The 22558-nt window shown below is 37.1% G+C and overlaps 1 protein-coding gene across 3 annotated transcripts in view; it reads left to right on the top strand.

Moving 5' to 3' along the window:
- Positions 1–22558, top strand: part of LOC134677630 (dorsal-ventral patterning tolloid-like protein 1) — a 135625-nt gene that overhangs the window by 40051 nt on the left and 73016 nt on the right. For all 3 annotated transcript variants that reach the window (XM_063536098.1, XM_063536092.1, XM_063536104.1), the window contains exons 2-3: positions 3826–3881; positions 4469–4564. In XM_063536098.1, the coding sequence (XP_063392168.1) occupies positions 4477–4564 (88 nt within the window). In that variant the 5' untranslated portion in view covers positions 3826–3881; positions 4469–4476. The remainder of the gene's footprint in view (positions 1–3825; positions 3882–4468; positions 4565–22558) is intronic.

The raw sequence follows: 22558 nt of genomic DNA, 5'->3' as shown, positions 1-22558 counted from the left end.
AGCCTTGTTAGATGACCCAATTCTGGAGGTCGCCTCCACTTTCCTCATAGGGTTGATTTAATCCAATTTCACTTACAATAAAAAAACAATATGTACACTAACTTTTTAAACATTATACCTATTATATAATAGCTAGCTCAACACTAACATACTGTTACATTATATTTACGATAGTATAGGTACAAGCAACCATTACTATGTTATGGTTTTTATGTACTCGTTGTCAATGTTCCCCCCAAAGAAAAGTGGCCGCAGCACGCACAACACAGTGTTGAAGTGAACGCAGGAACGAAGCTAGAACTAAGTACCGGTCTGTCCTTACGGTAAACTGTTCGTACGTAAAGTTTTCAAACCCCAGATTTGGTTTAACCCCTCGACTAATCTCAAGTGTATATGGTGTGGAATGTGTACCTACGTTCCAGAGTGTGATGAGAGTATGATCACAAAAAGGCCCCAGATTTTCCCCAGTCCAGTCCTACCATCCAGTTGGTTGAAGTCCCATTGCTATAGTTACCGCTGCACAGGCAGAGACTCGACCTTGTAAAAATATTTGGAGGAGGTCCTGAATGAAGTAGGGAGACAAAATTAAAACAGGGGCTTCCTGAAGCTGGCGGTGGGTTTAATTCTAAAGACAATAGATCTCGGTGTGCGTGTAATGAGAGCGCCATTGTGCAGCGGGATTAGCGAGGAGCCTTAATTGCGGTCCTTCGTTGGCTGCAGCTGTAGTATATACTGTAGAGAGTGGACACAAACTGGAAATAATGTAATTATACACTAGGCAATGGAAGCAAACAAAATTTTACCGTAACGTTGTTATGTGTATGTGTGTATTACCTGTTTTTTTTTTAATCTAACAAAATAATCCAGCGGCCATCGTTGTGACTATATAGCCGGAGGCCTCTCGCGCATTAGAGCAGGCCTGTGCCTTATAGTGGGATCTAAAATAGGCTGAATTTTATTACAATTACTACGTAAAAGTGTATTTATATATAAAGTTTGAAAATCTAAGTAAGAAGAATTCATCTTCCTCTTAATCTGATAGACTGCATCAAACAGTAAATCATTTGCGCTCCAATGGCTCCGGATTCCGAACAGTTTCTGTATTGCGCCCAATATAGCTGCGATGTCTGTTTGAGCGACCTAATTTTCGCCGATTTGTTTGTTAAAGCTTTCATGCCTTATTTCAATTTATTGGGCCGTGTCGAAGCTTTAATTTTATATGAAGGCGGGATCGAGTTTCGCAGGTTTTTCCAATATTTATCGCGTTTTCATGTTAATTTATTTCTACTCTTATCGCGGCGATGTCTTCGCTCTTCAATTTTTTATAAAGTCCCTCCGCCGGCGGCCCTTTTGAAATCAACTTTGGGAGGAATAAATCATTGTTTGAGCTCTGCAGGGCGCGTTGACGGTTGGTTTTTCTTCCAATACTGATAGTGGTTGTTTTGATTTTTTATTGGCTATTCAAATTCTCAAATGAGGCAAAATTAAGTTTATTTGGGTCCCCAAAATATAGCTGATTAATCTGCAACGAGTGTCTTTGTTTTTAAATCAAATTATTTGTGAACTTAAAGGAATGGTGTGCTAGCGTAGATGAAGTTGGGTTCCACTAGTGAAAAACAAATAAATTATTTTAATAATTTTAAAACATGTTTTCAAACGACTTAGTAGGGTTATAATCGGTTCTATTGCGAATTTATCTAAAACATTATTTTTGTACAGATTCTCAGAAAATGCTCCGAGTAGACGAGAAAATCTGCTAGTAGGTAAAGGATGTGGAGCACCCGTAGGTAGCATTTTTCTTCTTTATTCTATAAAGCCCCAGCCTAGAACTCTGACCGCCGTAGCCCCGTAGCACACGTTATGTTAAGATACGGAGGCCGATACTGATTTGTTAAGGTTTTGTTATAATATGACCATGGCGCGTGTGAAATGCACTGGGACGTATAGTGTCATTAAATATCTCGCCCTCACTTATTCTTAATAATGCCTTTGAGATGCATTGATGGGAGATATTTCAAAGTCGTCGATTAAAAATGTCGTATCGTAACAATATCAAATCAAACAATAACAAACACAACAAATTGTGAAATCAGAATTGGCCCCATGCGCAAGCACACCCTCAAATGTATTGCGGCATCCGCCCTGAAAATCGTGACCAGTGTATATACTTAGGTCACGATTTATAGTTTATACACCGGGTTTCTGTTGACCTTCTATTGCAATCCATTATGAAGATAATCAATAATTAAGTTGCGGTGATTAGAAGAACATAATACTGCTTGGAGGTACCTACTGGACAGTCCACCAGTAGTACTGGTGCACTAAGTCTTTTTTTCATGATACCTATATGGAATTGCATATTGTGCCAATGCCAAACAACATAACAGGCACTATACGTATGAATTTTAATATTATATTTTTAATAGCAAAAGGGTCAACATTTTCTCTAAGGTTTCATAATCACTACTAAGCTCATTAAGAAAAATATAATTTTTTAGACGCCAAGAATCCTGACGCTTATTGGAAATAAATCCACTCTTTCATTGTTGAAAAAGATGATCTGCAAGCTATGATGTTTTAATGAAAAAATTCTTCGCCCATCCTCTTTATAAATCCTCGTTAACTTTAAGCTCGGCGCGCAATGAGATTAGTGCGAATTTGATTACTTTTCTCGAGTCCAGCATTTCACGGGATACTTCCCGCGTAAGTTGCGGGTACTATAGGATACTACAGGCAGATATACTGTGAACCGCGCTTAAAATTCTGAAAGGATTACGCCAAAAAACGCGTTTTAACCGTGAAATAATATCTGAAAATCACAGGAAGAGATTTAAAATGACGTTTTATACGGAAAATTTTACACCACACTCAATATTATTTTAATTTTTGACCTTATTCTGGTATGTATACCTATTTTTACTTGTAAAGCGAGCTGCAAAATTTGCATGGATACATCATCATCATCATCATCTCAGCCATAAGACGTCCACTGCTGAACATAGGCCTCCCCCTTTTTTGGGGGGTGAATGCCATAATCGCCACGCTTGGCAGGCGGGTTGGCGATCGCAGTCGAGTACTTACACCGAATTTGAGGGACGCTGCTGCCCGTCCACCGGTGGTCTTGGACGTGGTTTAAGGACATACCCGGGTCCTGGACGCAGTTTAAGGACATACCCGGGTCCTGGATCATGGATACATATATGAATGAATTCATTCATTAAGTAGTCATACAATTTTGCAATTGGGTGTATACTGTAGATAGTGTAGATATTACATAAAACTCTTTGTAATGCCTCGATGCTGGATGCAATACTAGAGCCCGTCCAAGATAATTATGCACTGCACAGATTTTGAAGTGACAAACTGCGCACAGTTGCCACCCTGCCATTAACCCGAATTGTCATAGTTTCATAATAAATTGACGTTTATGTAGACACTATAAATAATGTACAACAGTCTGCTATAAGTTACTTCGCATCACAGCTCATAACTCATACGGGTGTTCTACAACGCAGTAGTGCAGGGATTGGTATATTGCTCCGTATGGCTAAGAGACATGATTTATTTTCTTATATCACTAAGTACTGTGAACTGTGAACTAATACTGAAACTAATGAAATAACAAGTTTTACTCTCGTTAACAATTTTGGCCATTTGGCGTTATTGTTTTGTAGAAAGAGTATTGTGGTATACACGTAACTATTTAGAGGGACAGTAGAATGTTCAGTTCAGACTTTGCTATACCTATCGAAAATATTATTACCTACTATAAAAAACGTTATTTAAACAATAATACTGGTAAATAAAACTGTTGTTTGGTTGCAGGTAATCTGCGGTGAGCAGCGGACGGCCGCGTAACAAACACATATGCTGACGATATGGTGAGTTATATGATGGGCAGGTATTATTATTAAATTTCCCCAATTTCTCACTATTTTTACTCATAACAAAATTTTAAAAGGAAATTTTTAATTTGGTTAAATGTAAAATTTTATAATACTTATAATTTCCCCTTGTTTAATAAGACTTATTTCAACTTATTGTTTACACTAGCGCCATCTAGTTATTTTCCCTAGTACTTCAAAGGAAACCTTTCATCTTTGCTTTCAGCAATGTGTACATCCGATCAAAACGAGCCTCCGCGGTACTCCGCAGTGGTTCCATCGCCACCCACCGGATGGCGTTTCACACGCTACGCTCGATTTTCACTAGATGGCTCTGATACTAAACCGTTTCGAATACCCCGACTGACTTTAAAATATGTTCCTTTATTTATCAAATTGGATAATTTATGTTATTAAGAACTCATGCCAAGCTCGTTAATCCGGATGACTTTACTGAAAATCGTTTCATTTTGTTTCTGAAATTATATTATAGTATTTTCACCTGCTTCACTCAAAAGTACCTATTTATAAGTAGTATACCTAGGTCCTAGGTCCCTTACTCATTATTTTGCCATTATTTTTAGGACACAGTATGGCCGCGGCACATTGGCACAACTCGCTGGGAGGTCTGTCGCTGTCACTCTTATGTCTCTTCGCCGCTACTCTTCAAGTCACAAGCGGTAAGTTCTTACATGGCTGTTATAAATAGGTATAATAAATACAACTAGTCTGTTCGCCTCAAACGGATACCTCGCGAGACATATGTACATTTTGATCCACCTAACTTCTTAGCCCGTAACAGCTTACAAAAAGCCTACGTTACTGTAAAAATTCATGAATTTATTGGATAAATAATTATTTTTCAAGATATCTTCTAACAACCATATAATAATCATGAAAAGTGGACAGTTGCTTTTACTCTTTGACCTCAATTCACTCGCTCGAAAATCTTGCTGGGGAAAATCATAAACTATCGCAGATAGGGGTTAGCAAACTTTTGGGTAAAAGTAAAAGTGTCAAACAAACCAGGAAGATTATTCAGATAGAGTTTGTTTAACCATAAATGTCACTGTTGATAGTTGACCGATCATATCCATAACCATTTCATTACAAATCATTACCATTACGGTAGTACTATTAGTTATTCTGTGTCATTACTGTCTGAATAGATCTATAGTCCAATCAAATTCATAAGTTCATAACAATCATAACTATTGACTATTGAACTAATTATATTGAGGAAAATCAAATTTTTTGTCGTCCTACTTCTACAGTATATTATAATGGCGGATTCACTAAATGGGGCAATATATTTTTGATTAAAAATGCGATCACTGCCAAACTATAACGCTAAATTGCTTGTGTGATATGGAAATTTAACTTGAATATATTCCTGCTTTAGATATTTCTGCAGTAACACTCGCTACGAGCTAAGCCTCCTCCACACTCGTGCGCGAATCGCGGCTTCGCGCCGCGATTCGCGCACGAGTGTGGAGGAGGCTTTACGCCAGAAATGTAGACTCAAACAATTATGTGATATATGAAACTGTATCGCAAATTGAACTGTATGAACTGATGATAAAGTATACAATCCGTTGATATGAAATTGTAAAAGGTAAAAAGAGTGGTTTGGCGGAGCTCGTTTGATCGGCACATCTGCAGTTTCGAAGGGTCGATATACGCACATTATGAGCGGCTTGATTGATTCAGCTTTCGCAAATTGGGTCCTTCTTACCTAACAACGAGATATACTCGGGACTTGTTATTAGCAGTTGGGTTTATTATATACAAACGTTATAAGTGATAAATAAATAAGTAAAGGAACCTATAGTTGGACAAAAAAAGTTTATATAAATTTCAGAAAGTTATGTTGATATTATTGTGCCATAATTATTTTTTTGAGAATTATGGATACATACTCGTTAACTCATTTGAGCAGTGCATTTGTGCGGGTCTAAAAAACTGTTCTTGCAGGATTAAGATAAGGCACACATATCTATCATACAATAGCTCATCATTGTACATTGTTACGCAGAGCTATGATGCTCGATTTATTTCCTTTTCCTTTCCTACAATAAGCAGGATGCGCATTCAGAAATATAAAGTATTTCCTACTTGATTGTATTATTTCTTAGTTACTCACGCAGTATATATGGCACGCGATATTATACCTACTGTGTGTACCTAAATCCAATCTTCCTTGCTTTATCCCGGCATTTTGCCAGACACATATATGGGAGCCTGGGGTCAGCTTGACAACTAATCCCAAGAATTGACGTTGGCACTAGTTTTGACGGAAGCGACTGCCATCTCACCTTCCAACCCAGAGGGGAAACTGTGTAAATTCAATACGGGTACCTACATATTATATTGCATTTTTAAGAAAAACATCTCAATATACTTTTAGGTCGTATGCTAATCACCGTTTAAATATTCGCCCGTATTGGATTTGCACACTGTATGATGGTATAATACTTATACTTAAATATATCACATTTTAATTGTTACTTAAATATCGATAAAACATCTCAGTTAATATTTAAGTGTTTAAGTTTAGTTTAGTAGTAGATTGTACTATTAACATTAAACAAGTGCGACTGGCCGGCAGTAAATTATTAATTAGTTGATAAAGAGTACAGGGCCGTTCGTTCGAACAGCCAATTACATTTTAAAATTTAATTTCCGCTCGATGTTCTGATCAATGAAAAGCGAGTAATAAGTTTATCGGATTGTTACGTAGCCTGAAAAACGTTGTATCGACGAGCTGACCATTTCTGACTGATGACATTCAAATATCTTGCATTTGCTCGTACTTGTCCATATGTCCGTACATGTATATTTTATACACGCGGCATGTACATGTACGATAAGTAAATAACATTATTTATTCAAATATCTATTATTCTAATGTTATGTGTGCGTTCGAATTGGCCTGATATTGTAAATATTTGTCGTATTACCTCTACGTACACATAGACTAGGAATCCTCTAGACCGAGTTTAGAGCAATTATTTCATGCAACCGATGATGCCAAAAATGCGGGGGTGCGCGGGACGAGGTGAGCAAAGTTCCGTGCCGTGATTGGTCCGTTCAAAGACACGGACGTCACACAAAGACACTTTCGACTCGAACATGGAGTAAAATTACCGTATGCGTGGCAGAGGGGGTAGCGCGACTATGCTCAGTCTGGTGGATGTCTTGTCTGTGTACATACATCATATTTTTTAATTGTTAAGTTGCGTAATTTCACGCCGTTTATTATATTCCATCAGTCCATCACACTAAAATAATAGTAGGTAGGTAGGTATGTCAAACAGTAACAAATGAAATAACATTATGTCCAACGCAGTGCACCCCGATAAGACGAAGATCGACATTCGACACGAACCCAAACCCGTCCCAAAATTAAAACACCCGGAAAGGACCGCGAAGTGGAAACCCTTCGGGCCGGCTCACTGTGGCATTATCACTATCTCTTTCCGATATAGGCCGACGTCGTATTTCTGTTTCGCCGAGGTAAGACGATCAATAAGGATTCGTATTATGAATTGGAAGGACATGACGTGTGGGTGTAAAAAAGTTAAAGTAGTTTTAGTAAGTACTTTGACGAATAACCCAGTTTGTAAATGTCTGTTTTATGTAAAAGGCTGTACGTACATGTATATAAAATTAGATATTCTTTTACTAGTAGATATATTCGCTTCATTACCTCTTTCCTACCCTTATTTCAAAAGAAACTTAATCAAATTAATAATACACAACCAACATATAAAAAAAACGCTTTTGAATGGCTCTACAAATATGGTAGATAATTTTTAATGCTTGTACATATGCGAGACTACTACAGCTAAGTGTACAGTGCACATATACCTATACCTAGACATGTCTCCGGCGGAGTTGTGTACGTAAGTAGGTTCCACGCCCGGACGCCGCACCACGTGGAAGCTGCGCTCCGGCGCTGCGGCGTTATTCCAATCCTTTACCGAGCCCATGCCAGTCGAATATTCTTGCAAAACCATGCCGCGTAGCCAAGATGCCGATCGCTTACGCTCCGTAGCTATCGAAACGCAACTGTCACTGTCGCACTAATATGGAAGAGTGCAAGAGTGGTAGAGAGACATAATGCTTTTCGTTGTCGAAGCGACAGCGAGTTTTGGCTAGGCCGGCAGTTTACGCATAGATACATTCGTTATTACAGATACCGAGACCTCAAGAATCGAGAAATTCGAGAATCGTGCTCGGGTAACTAACGCTACGTCTTACGTAGGCGAACAACGCGCGAACGCGGCGCGGCGCGGCGCGGCGAAATCAATCCTTTGATGCCCATAGAAGTGTCCTACGTAAGCGATCTCGTTGCGAACGCGGTGCGGCGCGATTTGCACGCGAATGTCAGGCGGCGCGGCGCGGCGCGGCGCGGCGGCGGCCGCTTTCGCCGCGCCGCGCCGCGCCGCGCCGCGCCGCGTTCGCGCGTTGTTCGCCTACGTAAGACGTAGCGTAATAAGAATATGCGCCGCCAGTCTTCTTTCACTTGCCTTTAGCACTTTTGTTGCGTCCGTCCATTTGCATAATTACGAAGTCCTCCAAACAAGTTTTCATTTTTTTCGCTTTTACATTTCTACAACGTCGTAGGCGTAATTATACTTAGATGTTATAGCTAAATGAGAGCTCGTGTTTTAATTGCAAAAAAAAAATTGCGGAATTACGCTTTTTATATTTTATCAATGGTTATCGTAAAATGCAATATCGTAATGTTCATTTATATACGAGCTTATTCTATTAGTACCTACACTTACACAGGTTTATACATGTATAACAGTAACTAATCGAAGTAATGGACTAATCTCCATTGGTATTCCAATTCTACTTGTAGTTTGCAGTTGGAACACCCAAGATTCAATTTAGATAAAATTCCTCGTTTCATATAGGTACCTATAATGGATTCTGGTTCCTAATACAATTATCTCACATTTTAGCCTTATAGGTATATCGAGGTCAAACTGTTACAAAATATTCTCGTAGTTTTGGGCCCGATTCGGATTATGAAATAGACATCTTTTAGACATCACCAAGATACGATGACGATATGTTTAAGATCTAACCTGTCAAATTTCACATTTGCGCGATTCTGGAGATACTCTTGAACGATTTACACAGGATATGACTTGGAGATCTAATTCACATCTAATAGATATATCTTACTCTATCTAACGTGACATTGGTTGCCCGAATTGCGCTGCAATAGAGAACTAGTTTATATCTAAACTATAACGTATCTAGAATGGATCTAGTACGTGTCGTCTCTTGTGAATATCTTGAAGTTCGAATACGGCAGTTTGATTTGACGCCGTAAAAAAACAATTAAGTTAAATATCGTATATTAATTAAAACTATCGGCACGTAATATTTCCCGGCCTCCGATACAAGACTATGCCACTTATTAGCTCGGTCTTCCGAAGTCCCTCGCCAGCTTTCACCAGCTCCAAACTCGCGCAGCTCCCATTCTACAAGATTTTTAAGTTGTAAATACAGTCGCCATCAGATATATCGACGCGGTTAAGGCGCTCACAAATATCTGAACACGCCTCTATTCATTGTCAAGGCCTTAGAGTGCGTATTCAGATATTGTGAACACCTGGGCCGCTCCGATATATCTGATGGCGATTGTATATAGGTCCACTGGAGGGGCGTCTACCAGTTCGCTGTGCCAAATACCTACGCCCTTTTTGCTTGACAATTCTCGTCCTTTCAAATGCGAATTGCGGAAATGTATACGTATGAAGGGTGAATATCAAAGCGGCTTGGAAATGGATGCATCTGTCTACTGCAGTTCGAAAGTAATCTTTGGTGCAAGATCTGCTTAAGACAATATTGTTGAACGGAGTCCTTGCCTGGAACTGCAAAATTGTTATTTTAACCCAACGTAGCCGCTACTATTCTATTTCGAACAACGAATATTCTCAGCGTAGTTTGTACTACTTTCTGTACTTAAGGTTGGCATCTTATCTTAGCCGAAAGTGCTGCCATTTCTTTTTTATATATTAATAAGAGCACTGTGAACAAAGCTTTGTACGGTGCTCTAAGGGCCACCCCACATTTAGCGTCTTTCGAGCGTCGGCGTCTACAACTCTATGGCCGCTGCTCGACGCAACGTCGACGCAACGTCGACGCAACTGCGCGGTGACATCATTTTCCATCGCGTTGACCAGACGCCGACGCTCGAAAGACGCTAAATGTGGGGTGGCCCTAAAAAGGAAACAACGCCGCAAGCACGTCTGCTCTACCTTACGCTTATAAATGCCGTTCTAAGTACTTGATGTGAACTAACGAGAACTAAGTAAATGGTCCCTTGAGTATATAACACCGCGAGGTATCTACTTCAGCCGCCAAATTGGCTAATATCAAATTAGTTATTAACCGTCTCTGAGACACGAGATGCCCGCTGGTCGTGTACGCGTAATAGGGTAATCATTCGCTTCGTTTCACTTCGCGTGAAATACATTTCTCATCGTCGTAAGATTAAGATTTTCTTAACTTCAAATTTCTTAAGACAAACGCATTAGTTTAATATCACTTCCCTACTAATATTATACATCCCATACTCTCTGTCTCACCTTTTTACACTTATATAAGCCGATGAACCGATTTATATGAACTTTGGGATGGAGTAGGTCCTTGGGGAAAGAAGAACAGGGTAGGTTTTTTTTTACGGAAATCAGCATTTTACTGATATGAAGTTTCGAGCAGAAGCTATAATGGTTGTATGACTTAAAACTAAATGTATTAGATTATACATCTTATATTATACAACAGGCACTTGAGAATATTTAAGTGTAGTTAAATAATTCTTTTCCAATTATCTGTTTTTTTTTTTATTTCAGGCCACGTCCTGTACAAACTTAACATTAGTAGGTATATCATATCATCAGTGTGATTCGATAAATCGAAATTACACTTTGATGTCAAAATTGTGTTATTTTCGTCCGTGCGTCTCACTTCCGCCAAAAAAATTAGGAGCAAGCTTTTAAATTTAAATTGAAAAGTGCAGTTCGCGGTAAAAACTTTTACCAAAAAAAAACCGGGCAAGTGCGAGTCGGACTCGCGCACGAAGGGTTCCGTACCATAATGCAAAAAAAAACAAAAAAAAGCAAAAAGAAAACGGTCACCCATCCAAGTACTGACCCCTCCCGACGTTGCTTAACTTTGGTCAAAAATCACGTTTGTTGTATGGGAGCCCCATTTAAATCTTTATTTTATTTTGTTTTTAGTATTTGTTGTTATAGCGGCAACAGAAATACATCATCTGTGAAAATTTCAACTGTCTAGCTATCACGGTTCGTGAGATACAGCCTGGTGACAGACGGACGGACGGACGGACCGACGGACGGACGGACGGACGGACGGACAGCGAAGTCTTAGTAATAGGGTCCCGTTTTACCCTTTGGGTACGGAACCCTAAAAACGAAATTTATGCCAAAAACTTATTCTTGATACAAAAACGAAGTTTAAGAATATACACCACAAGCTTTCTTGAGCTTAGCCAATTTGTGTAAAAATGTCCTATAATATTTATTTATCTATATATATAAATGCAAGTGTCCTGACTGACAGACTGATTCATCAACGCAGAGCCGAAACTACAAAAGCCAGAAAGTTGAAATTTGCACACCAGATTGCATTTATAAAGTGTATACGAGATAAGAAGCGATTTTGAGAAAATCAACCCCTAAGGGGGTTAAAAAGGGGATGAAAGTTTGTATGGGGTTAAAGTTTTCTTTTAAGCTAGGAATTTGAAACTTCGTAAAACGATATATTATTAAAATACAAGAAAACTAATTTCAGCGTTTTTGAAAATTCATCCCCTAAGGTGGTGAAAAAGGGGTTGAAAGTTTGTATGGATATCAAAATTTTTTCCGAGTGGTGGGCTTGAATCTTTGTATTTGGGGATATTATTAGAAGACAATAAAAGTAATTTCAGCGTTTTGTAAAATTCATCCCCTAACAGGGTTAAAAAGGGGATGAAAGTTTGTATGGGGTTAAAGTTTTCCTTTGAGCTAGGAATTTGAAACTTCGTTAAAAGATATATTATTAAAATACAAGAAAAATTATTTCAGCGTTTTTGAAAAGTCATCCCCTAAGGTGGTGGAAAAGGGGTTGAAAGTTTGTATGGATATCAAACATTTTTTCGAGTGTGGGACTTGAATACTATTAGAATACAGGAAAAGTAATTTCAGCGTTTTGTAAAATTCATCCCCTAACAGGGTTAAAATGGGTTTCAAAGTTTGAATCCATTACAAATGCTTTGAAAATTCTTAGAAAGGCATAATAGCTGATTACAAAAAAAAGTAAGTAATTGCAACGTTCTTGGAAATTCAACCCCTAAGAGGGTTAAAAAGGGGATGAAAGTTCGTCTTCAGGTGCAAATTTTATTTGAAGCTAGGAACTTGAAACTTTGTAAAAAGGTATTAAATTAAAATACAAGAAAACAATTTTCAGCGTTTTTGAAAATTCATCCCTATGGTGGTGAAAACGGGGTTGAAAGATTGTATGGATATCATACATTTTTTCGAGCGCGGGATTTGAATCTTTGTATTTAGGGATATTATTAGAAGACAATAAAAGTGATTTAAGCGATTTGTAAAATTCATCCCCTAACAGGGTTTAAATGGGGTTCAAAGTTTGAATCCATTACAAATGCTTTGAAACTTCTTAGAAAGACATAATAGCCGATTACAAGAAAAAGTAATTGCAACGTTTTTGGAAATTCAATCCCTTAGGGGGGTTAAAAAGGGGATGAAAGTTCGTCTTGGGGTGTAAATTTAATTTTAAGCTAGGTACTTGAACTTTTTGCAAAAAAAAGGTATTAAATTAAAAAAAAACATGAGAACGAATTCAAGCATTTTTGAAAATCATCCCCCAAGGTGGTGAGAAAGGGGTTGAAAGTTTGTATGGAGATCAGATATTTTGTGAGTGCGGAACTTGAATCTTTGTATAAAGGCATAGGTACCTATTATGAGAATACAAGAAAAGCAATCCACTTGACTTAAAACTTCATACAACTTGCTAAAACAGAAAAGTACTTAATTTCAACATTGCTTGGATATGAAAATTATAAGTACTAAAGATGTAAAATGTTGAAGATAAGATTTCACGCGGACGAGGTCGCGGGCTACAGCTAGTTTAATATAAGTGTTACTACATTCATTTTCATTGTCATTCATGAATTCAATAATTTTATGCTTACCAGTACCTACCAATATTTCGAATACCATTGAAGGCTTGAAGGAGAAAACAGAGAGCTTGTATTTGTCGCACAAGTGTGTTGTGTATTGATAAACAACTCCCGCCGGCAGAGTTATGTCGTAGCGCCCGCTACGCGACCTCGGCCTCTCCGGCGTAGCAGCGAAGCATTGTCAAGCGTACTCTTCATCCTAAACTTTTCATGACTTTTCATCACACTCGTTCAGTAAATGTGGAATTGCACGCAGGTTTAGCGGGAGTTATAGAAAAAGCGTTCTCCCTAGGGAGTTATGAAGTTTCTAGTGCCATAATTAACAGTTTTTTGTCTTTATACTTAATTTTTCTATCGCAAGTGCGATGAAAATCATTGTGTGTAACTCGGGGCGTAATAATATTGCAAACTCGAGTCTATAAATCGCTCCGGCAAGCCGTCGCGATTTAACTTACTCTCGTTTGCAATATTCAACTTACGCCCCATGTTGCACAATGTACTATTACTCACCCTAGATTTCAATTCAAACTTTATAATGCAAACTAAAAACCTTAACCTTTAAAAACATGTGTTATAATGCATCATTCAATCAAAAATTATATTCCAGCATTATTTAAAATGTTATTGTTATTTTTTCATAAAAACGTATTTTGTTAACGTAAACGTAAATTAAAAAAAAATATATAAAATACTTAATAAAATGCATTTGTATATCTAAAATAATTTGATCGGATACTGAAACTACTTATAGGATCGTTGAGAAGTAAAATATGTGATAATAAGGCTGTCTAGCTGGTTTGTGCCATATTAAATATTTATGATAATACATTTTCATAACGTATGAAATGTGGTCACGTAATGAATATCCATCGTGTTCTCTTGCAGCTATACATTTATGAACATTTGTAGTCTTAACGCTTGTAGGTAACAAACGAACCAAAATCACCCGAGTTTTATTCGAAAAATATGATATTGGAGTGTGTAGGTAATATAGCCTAAAGTACTTTTCACAATAATTCAACTTCAACTCGATTTTGGAAAATACTTATGACAACAATTCATCGGATTCTACCTTTCGTAATAATTATAATTATTATACGATTTTATCGTAAGTAACTTTACTTTGAAAGGACCCCGCAGCAAACATATTTCTAAAAGTATACTTCTGAGAGAGTTGTGCCCATACAAAAAAATAATCAGGAGAGCCAAAATAAAATCATACTAAAATTTCGTGAGATTTAACTGAAACCACTTTTTCCTTATGTTTGCTGCGGGGTCCTTTGTAAGTAGGTACCAAGTTCTAAGATTGTAATGAATGAACCTCCAAAGGAAGGAGATTAGCGGAAGCAGTTATAAAGTTGACCCAAAAATTTTTTATTAAGCTATGAGCTTCATCACATATGTTCCTTGAGTAATTCTAAGCATTTCAAGCCTGGGAGGCAATAAGAAATGTGTGTCTACTCGGATTTGTAATGGATTCAAACTTTCAACCCCTTTTTAACCCTGTTAGGGGATGAATTTTACAAAACGCTGAAATTACTTTTCCTGTCTTTTAATAATATCCCCAAATACAAAGATTCAAGTCCCGCGTTCGAAAATTTTTTTGATATCCATACAAACTTTCAACTCCTTTTTCACCACCTTAGGGGATGAATTTTCAAAAACGCTGAAATTAGTTTTCTTGTATTTTAATAATATATCGTTTTACGAAGTTTCAAATTCCTAGCTTAAAATAAAACTTGAACCCCATACAAACTTTCATCCCCTTTTTAACCCCCTTAGGGGTTAAATTTCTCAAAATCGCTTCTTATCTCTTGTACACTTTATAAATGTAATCTAGTGTGCAAATTTCAACTTTCTATCTTTTGTAGTTTCGGCTCCGCGTAGCAAAAATCTCCAACCAAATTTTTCACCTTTTTACGTTTTTCTTGTAAAATTACTATGAAATTGAAAAAACAAATATCAGCAATGAATTCTACGTCTTTGGTTTATACGAAAATGATACCAAACTTGCCCTAGTACCCACCAGGATCAGAGTAGATTTTTTTTAAAGATGACGGATGGCGGCCGTCTTTGTACCCCACCCTCCCCCCCACTTCAGGCTAGAAATGCTTAGAATTACTCAAATATCAGATGTGATGAAGCTCATAGCTTAATAAAAATTTTTTGGGTCATGTATGGCAGCGTTACATAACTGACTCCAGTAAGATTCAATAAAACCTTGTACAGGTATATTATTAAAGATGTACGAGTAACTATAAGCGTTGTTGTGATTGTTCTATCATAAGCATTGTTACAATCTTTGTAAGAAAATCTTTTAAATCTTCTTCAGGTTTGTACATGATGGTAAAACGTATCCTATTTCTGTACGAGTATACCTACCTATAAGTACATTTCTCCGCTGCGCCGTCAGCCGTCAGCCGGATTCCGACAGTTCATTCTTTTGCAGCATTCATCCATTTTCATTCTTCGAGTCTCAGTTATTCACCACCTCCCACTATTTTTTTCATTCCTTATAACGATAAATTCCTAGTTAATAGCCCGCGTACTAACTGAGGCAATATTCTGGCAATAATAACGTAGAGGTGAAATTTAATTCGCCATTTAGATTGATAAGAACCCTCAACGCGTATCAAAATGCGTGATTTCGGGACGCTAATAGTTAGCACTGAGATTTATTTAAATATTTTTGGCGGTAAGAGAATATAAACCTCCGCAAGAATTTGGGATAAATACATAGCTTATTAGTCAAGTGTCTGAAATCTTACAGTTAGCAGATTTACTTCCTTTGTCGAATAGAGCTTGGTGTCCTCGAAAGGAAAAGTGTGATTGTGTTCGTGATTGAGTTGTAATCTACAAATGACTTGCGGCACCGAATGTTATTCACGGACTTTTTATAGGCCTTGTTTGTTATGCGGACTTTCATTCAAGGGGCGGATCGTCTCTATTGTTGTGGATGAAGACCTTTAAGGAATTCTGAAAGCCAGATTATCTTTTATTTATTTTGAAACGATGATTCATTTGAGGATACAGCGGAGCGGAAAAAATTAAGAGATCATCTCCGGTTAGCCGGATCCTGTGGAATTAACATGGTTCCATCAACTTTTGGAATTACTTTTTACGTACCGAAAACAAGTTAATAGGTATGTAAAAACATAATTATACGCTAACGTTTGTAACTTACTGCCTATGCATCTCGCTCGTACTGACATAAGCGCGAGCGAGATCACATTAGATATTACATTATAAGTTAGGAACTTCTAATGTAATCTGATAAGGCGTTTGGGTTGCAGAGCGAGTCAAATAGTAATATAAATCCAATTGTGTGCGGATTTATATGAGCGTATGTGTAGAAAAAGTCATTAACTTCACTTTTTGTACGTCAAAATATAAGATGTAATTACATGTGGGTCCAAATCTAGCATTACGTTAGAGGTCGTGATCGCCAAATCCCGGCCATTATCGTTAATCCCGCCGAGCCTCCACCCAGAGTGTACACTAAGCTCCTACGGTGCCAATTTGTTTGTCTTTACCTCCCTCTCTTTCTCGGCACAAGTGTTTATTTAAAAGTCAAAAAGTTTTCAATCTGACCAAAATAGAAAGTTTCCCGTAACAGCGATCGCTCATCTGAAACTCCTTATAAACAATAAATCTTATGGACCTACTTCTTAAACCAAAAGGGTCTATTATTTATGCACGTAGTTTTACTAGGTGCCTACTTAAGTAACAGTAAAACACCATGACCGCTTTCGTGTAGTAATTTACCTCCTTTCGGGTGTTTTTTAAGCCTTAAAATAATGCATGTAGGCGGGAAAAGGTGTTTTCGGCTAATCCATCTAGAGGCAGATGGGCGTGCAGGCCGCGGCGCGGCAGTACCCGCCAGGACCCCGCGGGCGCCGCACCCCGCCTAGACCGACTGTGGCCCCAGCCGTGTACTTGCCAATCGAATAAAAATTATCATTTATAAAATAAAATAAACTGTACATTTAAAATTTATAGAATTTTTTGTAACGTTCGTATAATTAATCGATTTCAAATAGTAGTTTTAGATCATTATTGTGGTTTACAAGTTATAAATAGTTGTTATTTGCTAGTGTTATTGTTAAAAAAAAACCGTTTTTGTTAATCAAATGTTTAAAACCTGACTGTAAGTACCTAATTATTTGGCACGGCACTCTGGTAAGTTAGACCAAGAAAAGTCTGCAACGATTTTGATAGCATAAGTACCTACGCAGTGCAAATGTTATTCTTATTTATTACATATATAATAATTTCACAGAAGTTTGACGTTTAAAATAACACTTGCACTGCGCATGCTATTATAATCGTTGCAGACTTATCTTGGTCTAACTCAATTAATGTTTATTTATAAACATTTGGATACGTCTTGACATCTTATTTTTATATATACTGGAATTACGACAACAACGAAAAAAATTATAACCAATATTTAATTAAATACCAACTTACATAATATTATAACCATTTAAATAATTACAATGTGACAAGTCATCAATGCCTATTACTTAACATACATATAAAAAACTAACTATCAATAGTAAGAGGCAATATCTGATTTAGTTTTATTACATATTAGTCCAATAATTTGACTTTACAATGAAATATTAACTCACATTTATATACATGTACCTATAGGGTCTATCAAAACGCGAAAGATTTAAATATTATATTTTACAATGACTTATCAAAATATCGCATGTTATAAGAAAACTAGAATTATTACAGTTAAAATGAGATACTTACTAAATATTCTGAATTTGTTATGTATTCTCTTTTGGAAATTACGTCTTCAGAAAGATATTAATACGAAGACTCCCCCTCCCTACGTGGCAGCTAGAGGTGGTGTAAAGGTCGCAAAAATATTAGTTACGGCGCGTTTCGGGAAATCAATTAGAGATTTACTAGATAAGAAATAGTAAAGATATGTGACGTTCCACGGCAAAAGATACCATTGCCCCGGCTGAATATTGGAGCGGCGTTAATAATAGCGTAAGCGCCAGCCGCCATAAGGTACCTTTTGCCGTGGAACGTCACATATCTTTACTATTTTATATCTAGTGAATCTCTAAATCATTTCCCGAATCGCGCCGTAAGAACAGAGCACAGCAGGCTGGTCGTTGTCGTTGTGGAGACCTTGGGGGAGCCCTTTAGACTGATATGTAAATTTAATGTCTACATGGTCTAACCAAGGAAAGGTTCAACCTGTTACAATTTGCAGGACCTTCAATCTATCAAATCTTACTCAATTTCCATTCATATGGATTGAATTTAGTTATTAACGTAGACAAGGCGCAGTACTATCTATATATTGTCTATTGACAGTTCCAATTTAATTTGCTGCTCGACCACATTCGGACTAGGCCGGGGCAGCATCACGATTGACTGTCAACCCTTGTCACCACTATGTGTGTTGATACATTAGGAATTTTGATCCTTGACCTGATCAGCACTAGATTGATTTATTTAGGTGGCAGTAGGTTCAGAGAGCGGAGTTTTTGAAAAGTCGTAGCGCTTTTTAAATCACAATACTGCTGCCAAAATTTAATTAACAATCTTGAGGCCTTTCCCCTCGTACTTTACTGATTCGAATCCTGAGTTTTGACTTTCGCTCGACGGATTTTTTTTTACATTAAAGCTAAAAATATGAATATTGCTTCTAAACATCGGCAATATCATGTTTAAGGGAACATAGCGATTGCTTTTCTATTTATTTAAACGTACAAAAAATATAATTCAAAATATGATATTCGCGGTCCCGCGCATGAACATCCATGTCGCTCACGCTTACGTTCAGTGAGAGTGAGAAAAAAAACACGAACATACGGAGCCTTAATACGAAGTAGTGGTATATTTTTGACAATGTCATTGTCAGTGTAATATATCTTGTAAATAGACGTACATATATTATGTGTTACGAAGACGGGGGAATTGGGCCGTTTGGAGCTAGATTTAGAAAGATCGATGTCTATTTCTGGATAGTACACCTATAATTTGAAGTGTTCGTGTGAAACATTGACACAGCATTTACAATAATAAATGTAGGTAGACATTTTAGAACGCTTGTCACTATAAATTTTCCTTTAACCTTTTATATTTTCATCCCCTTCATAACAAAACCAAATGCACAGTGAGTTCTTTCTCTTTATAAAAATCGTAAATGTCAAAATGAGACATGAGAACAGGTTTTATCGACTTTTTAACCAAAATATAACAGATAGCCTTAAATTTGTCCAACCAGTAGCGTAATAAAATTTAAGTAAATAAAATAAAATATGAAAAGAACATTTGTCGTATTTACTTACGGCGAATTGTTTTATATTTAGGTAAGACAATTACGGGCAGCGGCGAGGGCCCTCGGCCTTGTCCAGCGGCGTTCTTAGCCTGCTTTTGTTCAAGTCTTCGACTAATGAGACCCAGCAACTAAACAAAATGTCAACATAAAATTGTACATCGTGGTGTATTTTTTTGAGAAGAATTAAGTGACAGGAGTAGAAGCAGAAACATTACCAGTCACCTAGTAAGATAATATTAATGACAAAACTCATTAATACAAACGTGACCAACCAAAATGAGCAAGACCGATTTTGGAGTTGAAGTTTAAATTAAATTAATTAAACTCTCTCTCCACTGTCCACTGTCTACTTAACTAACCATTCGTTATGGGCGATTCGTCGGAATTAAAAAATATAGCTGGTCAAGCAAATCTTGTCAGTAAAAAAAGGCGCGAAATTCAAATTTTCTATAGAACGATATCCCTTCGCGCCTACATTTTTCAAATTTGCCGCCTTTTTCTATTGACAAGATCTGCTTGACCAGCTATATATAATACCTAAATATAGCATAACCTACCTACTCATAATTAGCCAAAGTCTACTAAAAATAAAATTGTCAGTAGGTAAATTATTGATATTTTGTTTCTCGGCCTCATACTCCTCATAGCCTATTAGTTATAACTCCGGCGCTAATCTAATGTTGCTGGTCGTTAACAGCAGGATTCGCTAACCAATAAATCAATACCGTTTGTGGATTATGCTGGCTGGAGCTGGAAGTTATATCAAAACTAATGAGCCACACCGAAACCCGGCTATGCGACTGATAACGTGATAACGCAGTTAAAATTAATGTACTATCAAGAACTATAAGCACACTGTGACTAATATTAAATCCAAAATAAAATTTCTTATTAATACAGTGCCAACCACTTAAATAGCCTCACCTATATATTGTGAGTATTATAATTATTACGTGATAATTTTTATCAATATATCTTAAATTTGAATTGTACGCCCTGACGTTTATCGAACGACACATTAACAAGTCTGAACTTGTCTACGCACGAAACGTTGTGGACGCAAGAGCTAATACGGGTCGTCCACATGAATAGCCTCAGTGTAACATAATCGTCCAAACCGGGCATTTAAGTTTCGCTTTCAAATTTATTTTATTAAGATTAGATAATACAGAAGGCATTCTATTAAGTATGTACCTGCAGTAACGCGATAAACACAGTGTTTTTGTGACTATGGGACGTGGTAAGAAACTTACAAGTTTAGAAATTGAAAAGGTGATTTTTTATTTAACTCAAAAAATATCCCATCGTGAGATACCTAAAAAAATAGATCGTAGCCCTAAAGTTATTAATGATTATGTTAAAAATAAGGAAAATTACGGCCACCAGTATAAAGGACGCACAAAATTTGCCACTACGGATCGAGAACGTGGACTTATTTTACGCTCTGCTTCAAATTCCACCAAGACCGCCAGGCAGATAGCTAGTGGAATAAATACTAGAGCATCTCTCTCTACAGTTCGACGGATTATTAGAACATCATCCCACCTCAAACGAAAAAAATCATGAGTAAACCTCCTTTGCGCGAACAACATGTGGCGGGTCGATTGTCTTTTGCTAAAAAGTACATTTCCTAGAAAACCGAGTGGCGAAATGTGATTTTTAGTGATGCAAAAAGTTTAATCTAGATGGTCCAGATGGATTTAATAGTACATTATTGTCGAGGCTCGGAAGTAGCTACTTGCAGGCTGAGGATTCGTTTTAAACGGACGACCTTGGGAGTCCGTTTAATTGAATCCGAAGCCAGCAAGTAGCCTTCCAGCCGAGTCATATATAGTGCTTTTCTCAAAAATGGTGCAAGAAACATAAATATCATAGAAACATTTTACAAAAGCAACGTTCTTACGTATATATTTTCACAGAGAAAAGCCCTTGCCGCCTTTTTATTTTTTTTATAAAAAAATAGAAGTGTATTTTTCTGCCGAAAATACGCCAACCTATTTAAGACAACTAAATAGTCGCCGTACTAATCATCTGTTTGGCTGTTTAATGGGCCTGTGCCTTCATTTGATATGGCCATTTGAACTTTTAAAAAGTTTGGAACTCGACAAATAATGGAATTTGTATGCAACATTGCAGTCCCAAAATCGCGACTGCAATGTTTTTAACTTTTTAATTTTTGACTGACCATAAACTCCGCGCTTCGCGACCTATTTTTTAAACGGCAAAGTCGACTTTGCCGTCCATTTTTGAGAAAATATTATTTTCATGACCTAAGGAAAGAACCGAAAGTACTATCACGTCATCACTCAACTCTCGGAACGGTGATGGTTTGGGGAGCAATTTCTTACTATGGTACTGTTGATTTAATTGTGGTAGACGAAAGACTAAATGCTGAAAAGTATTTAAATTCATTAAAAGAAACATAAAGTAAGATCAGGAAAGTAATGGGTAGAAAAAAATGTTTTTTCAGCATGATAATGCTCCCATACACACGTCAGCCATAGTTACAAAGTGGTTTGAAGAAAACCAGATTGAAGTTCTAGATTGGCCATCCTTGTCCGTGGTCTGAATATCACGGAAAATGCCTGGGGTTGGCTGTCTCGGCAAGTTTATTACAACGGAAGACCGTTTAGTAATAAAGAAGAACTGATTCAAGCTATTTACACTGTTTGGGATTCTCTGGATTACACACATTCTTTATATGAATCATTACCTAATCGTATTTTCGAATTAATTAAGGTCTAATGGAAGGTATACAAAATATTAAACGAAAGAGTTTTAATAACTAAACAGTATCTTTTAGCATGTGAGGCTATTCAAGTGGAAGGGCCAATTATTTGTTTGACATTATTTCTTAAAACTTTGATTAGATAACAATACATTTTTGATTTACTATTACTAGGCTTCTTGTTTTATTCCATATTTAATGTTTAATGTATATCTCCTTTTTATATTACTATGAGAAATATTAATTTTTGTGAGTGAGGCTATTCAAGTGGCTGGCACTGTATATGTTTTTACATCGCAAATACAACTTAGTGACAAGTCAAGTGCGCGAAGCCCCGCTTCTCCAAAATACCTCATCTAAAAATGTAAATGGGTGCCATTTAATCCTCAGTGCTCTATTTATTT

Source organism: Cydia fagiglandana, chromosome 2 (genome assembly GCF_963556715.1).
Source record: "Cydia fagiglandana chromosome 2, ilCydFagi1.1, whole genome shotgun sequence".
Taxonomy (NCBI): Eukaryota; Metazoa; Arthropoda; class Insecta; order Lepidoptera; family Tortricidae; genus Cydia; species Cydia fagiglandana.
The sequence above is the reverse complement of the archived record's forward strand: the minus strand, read 5'-3'. Positions and strand labels throughout refer to the sequence as shown.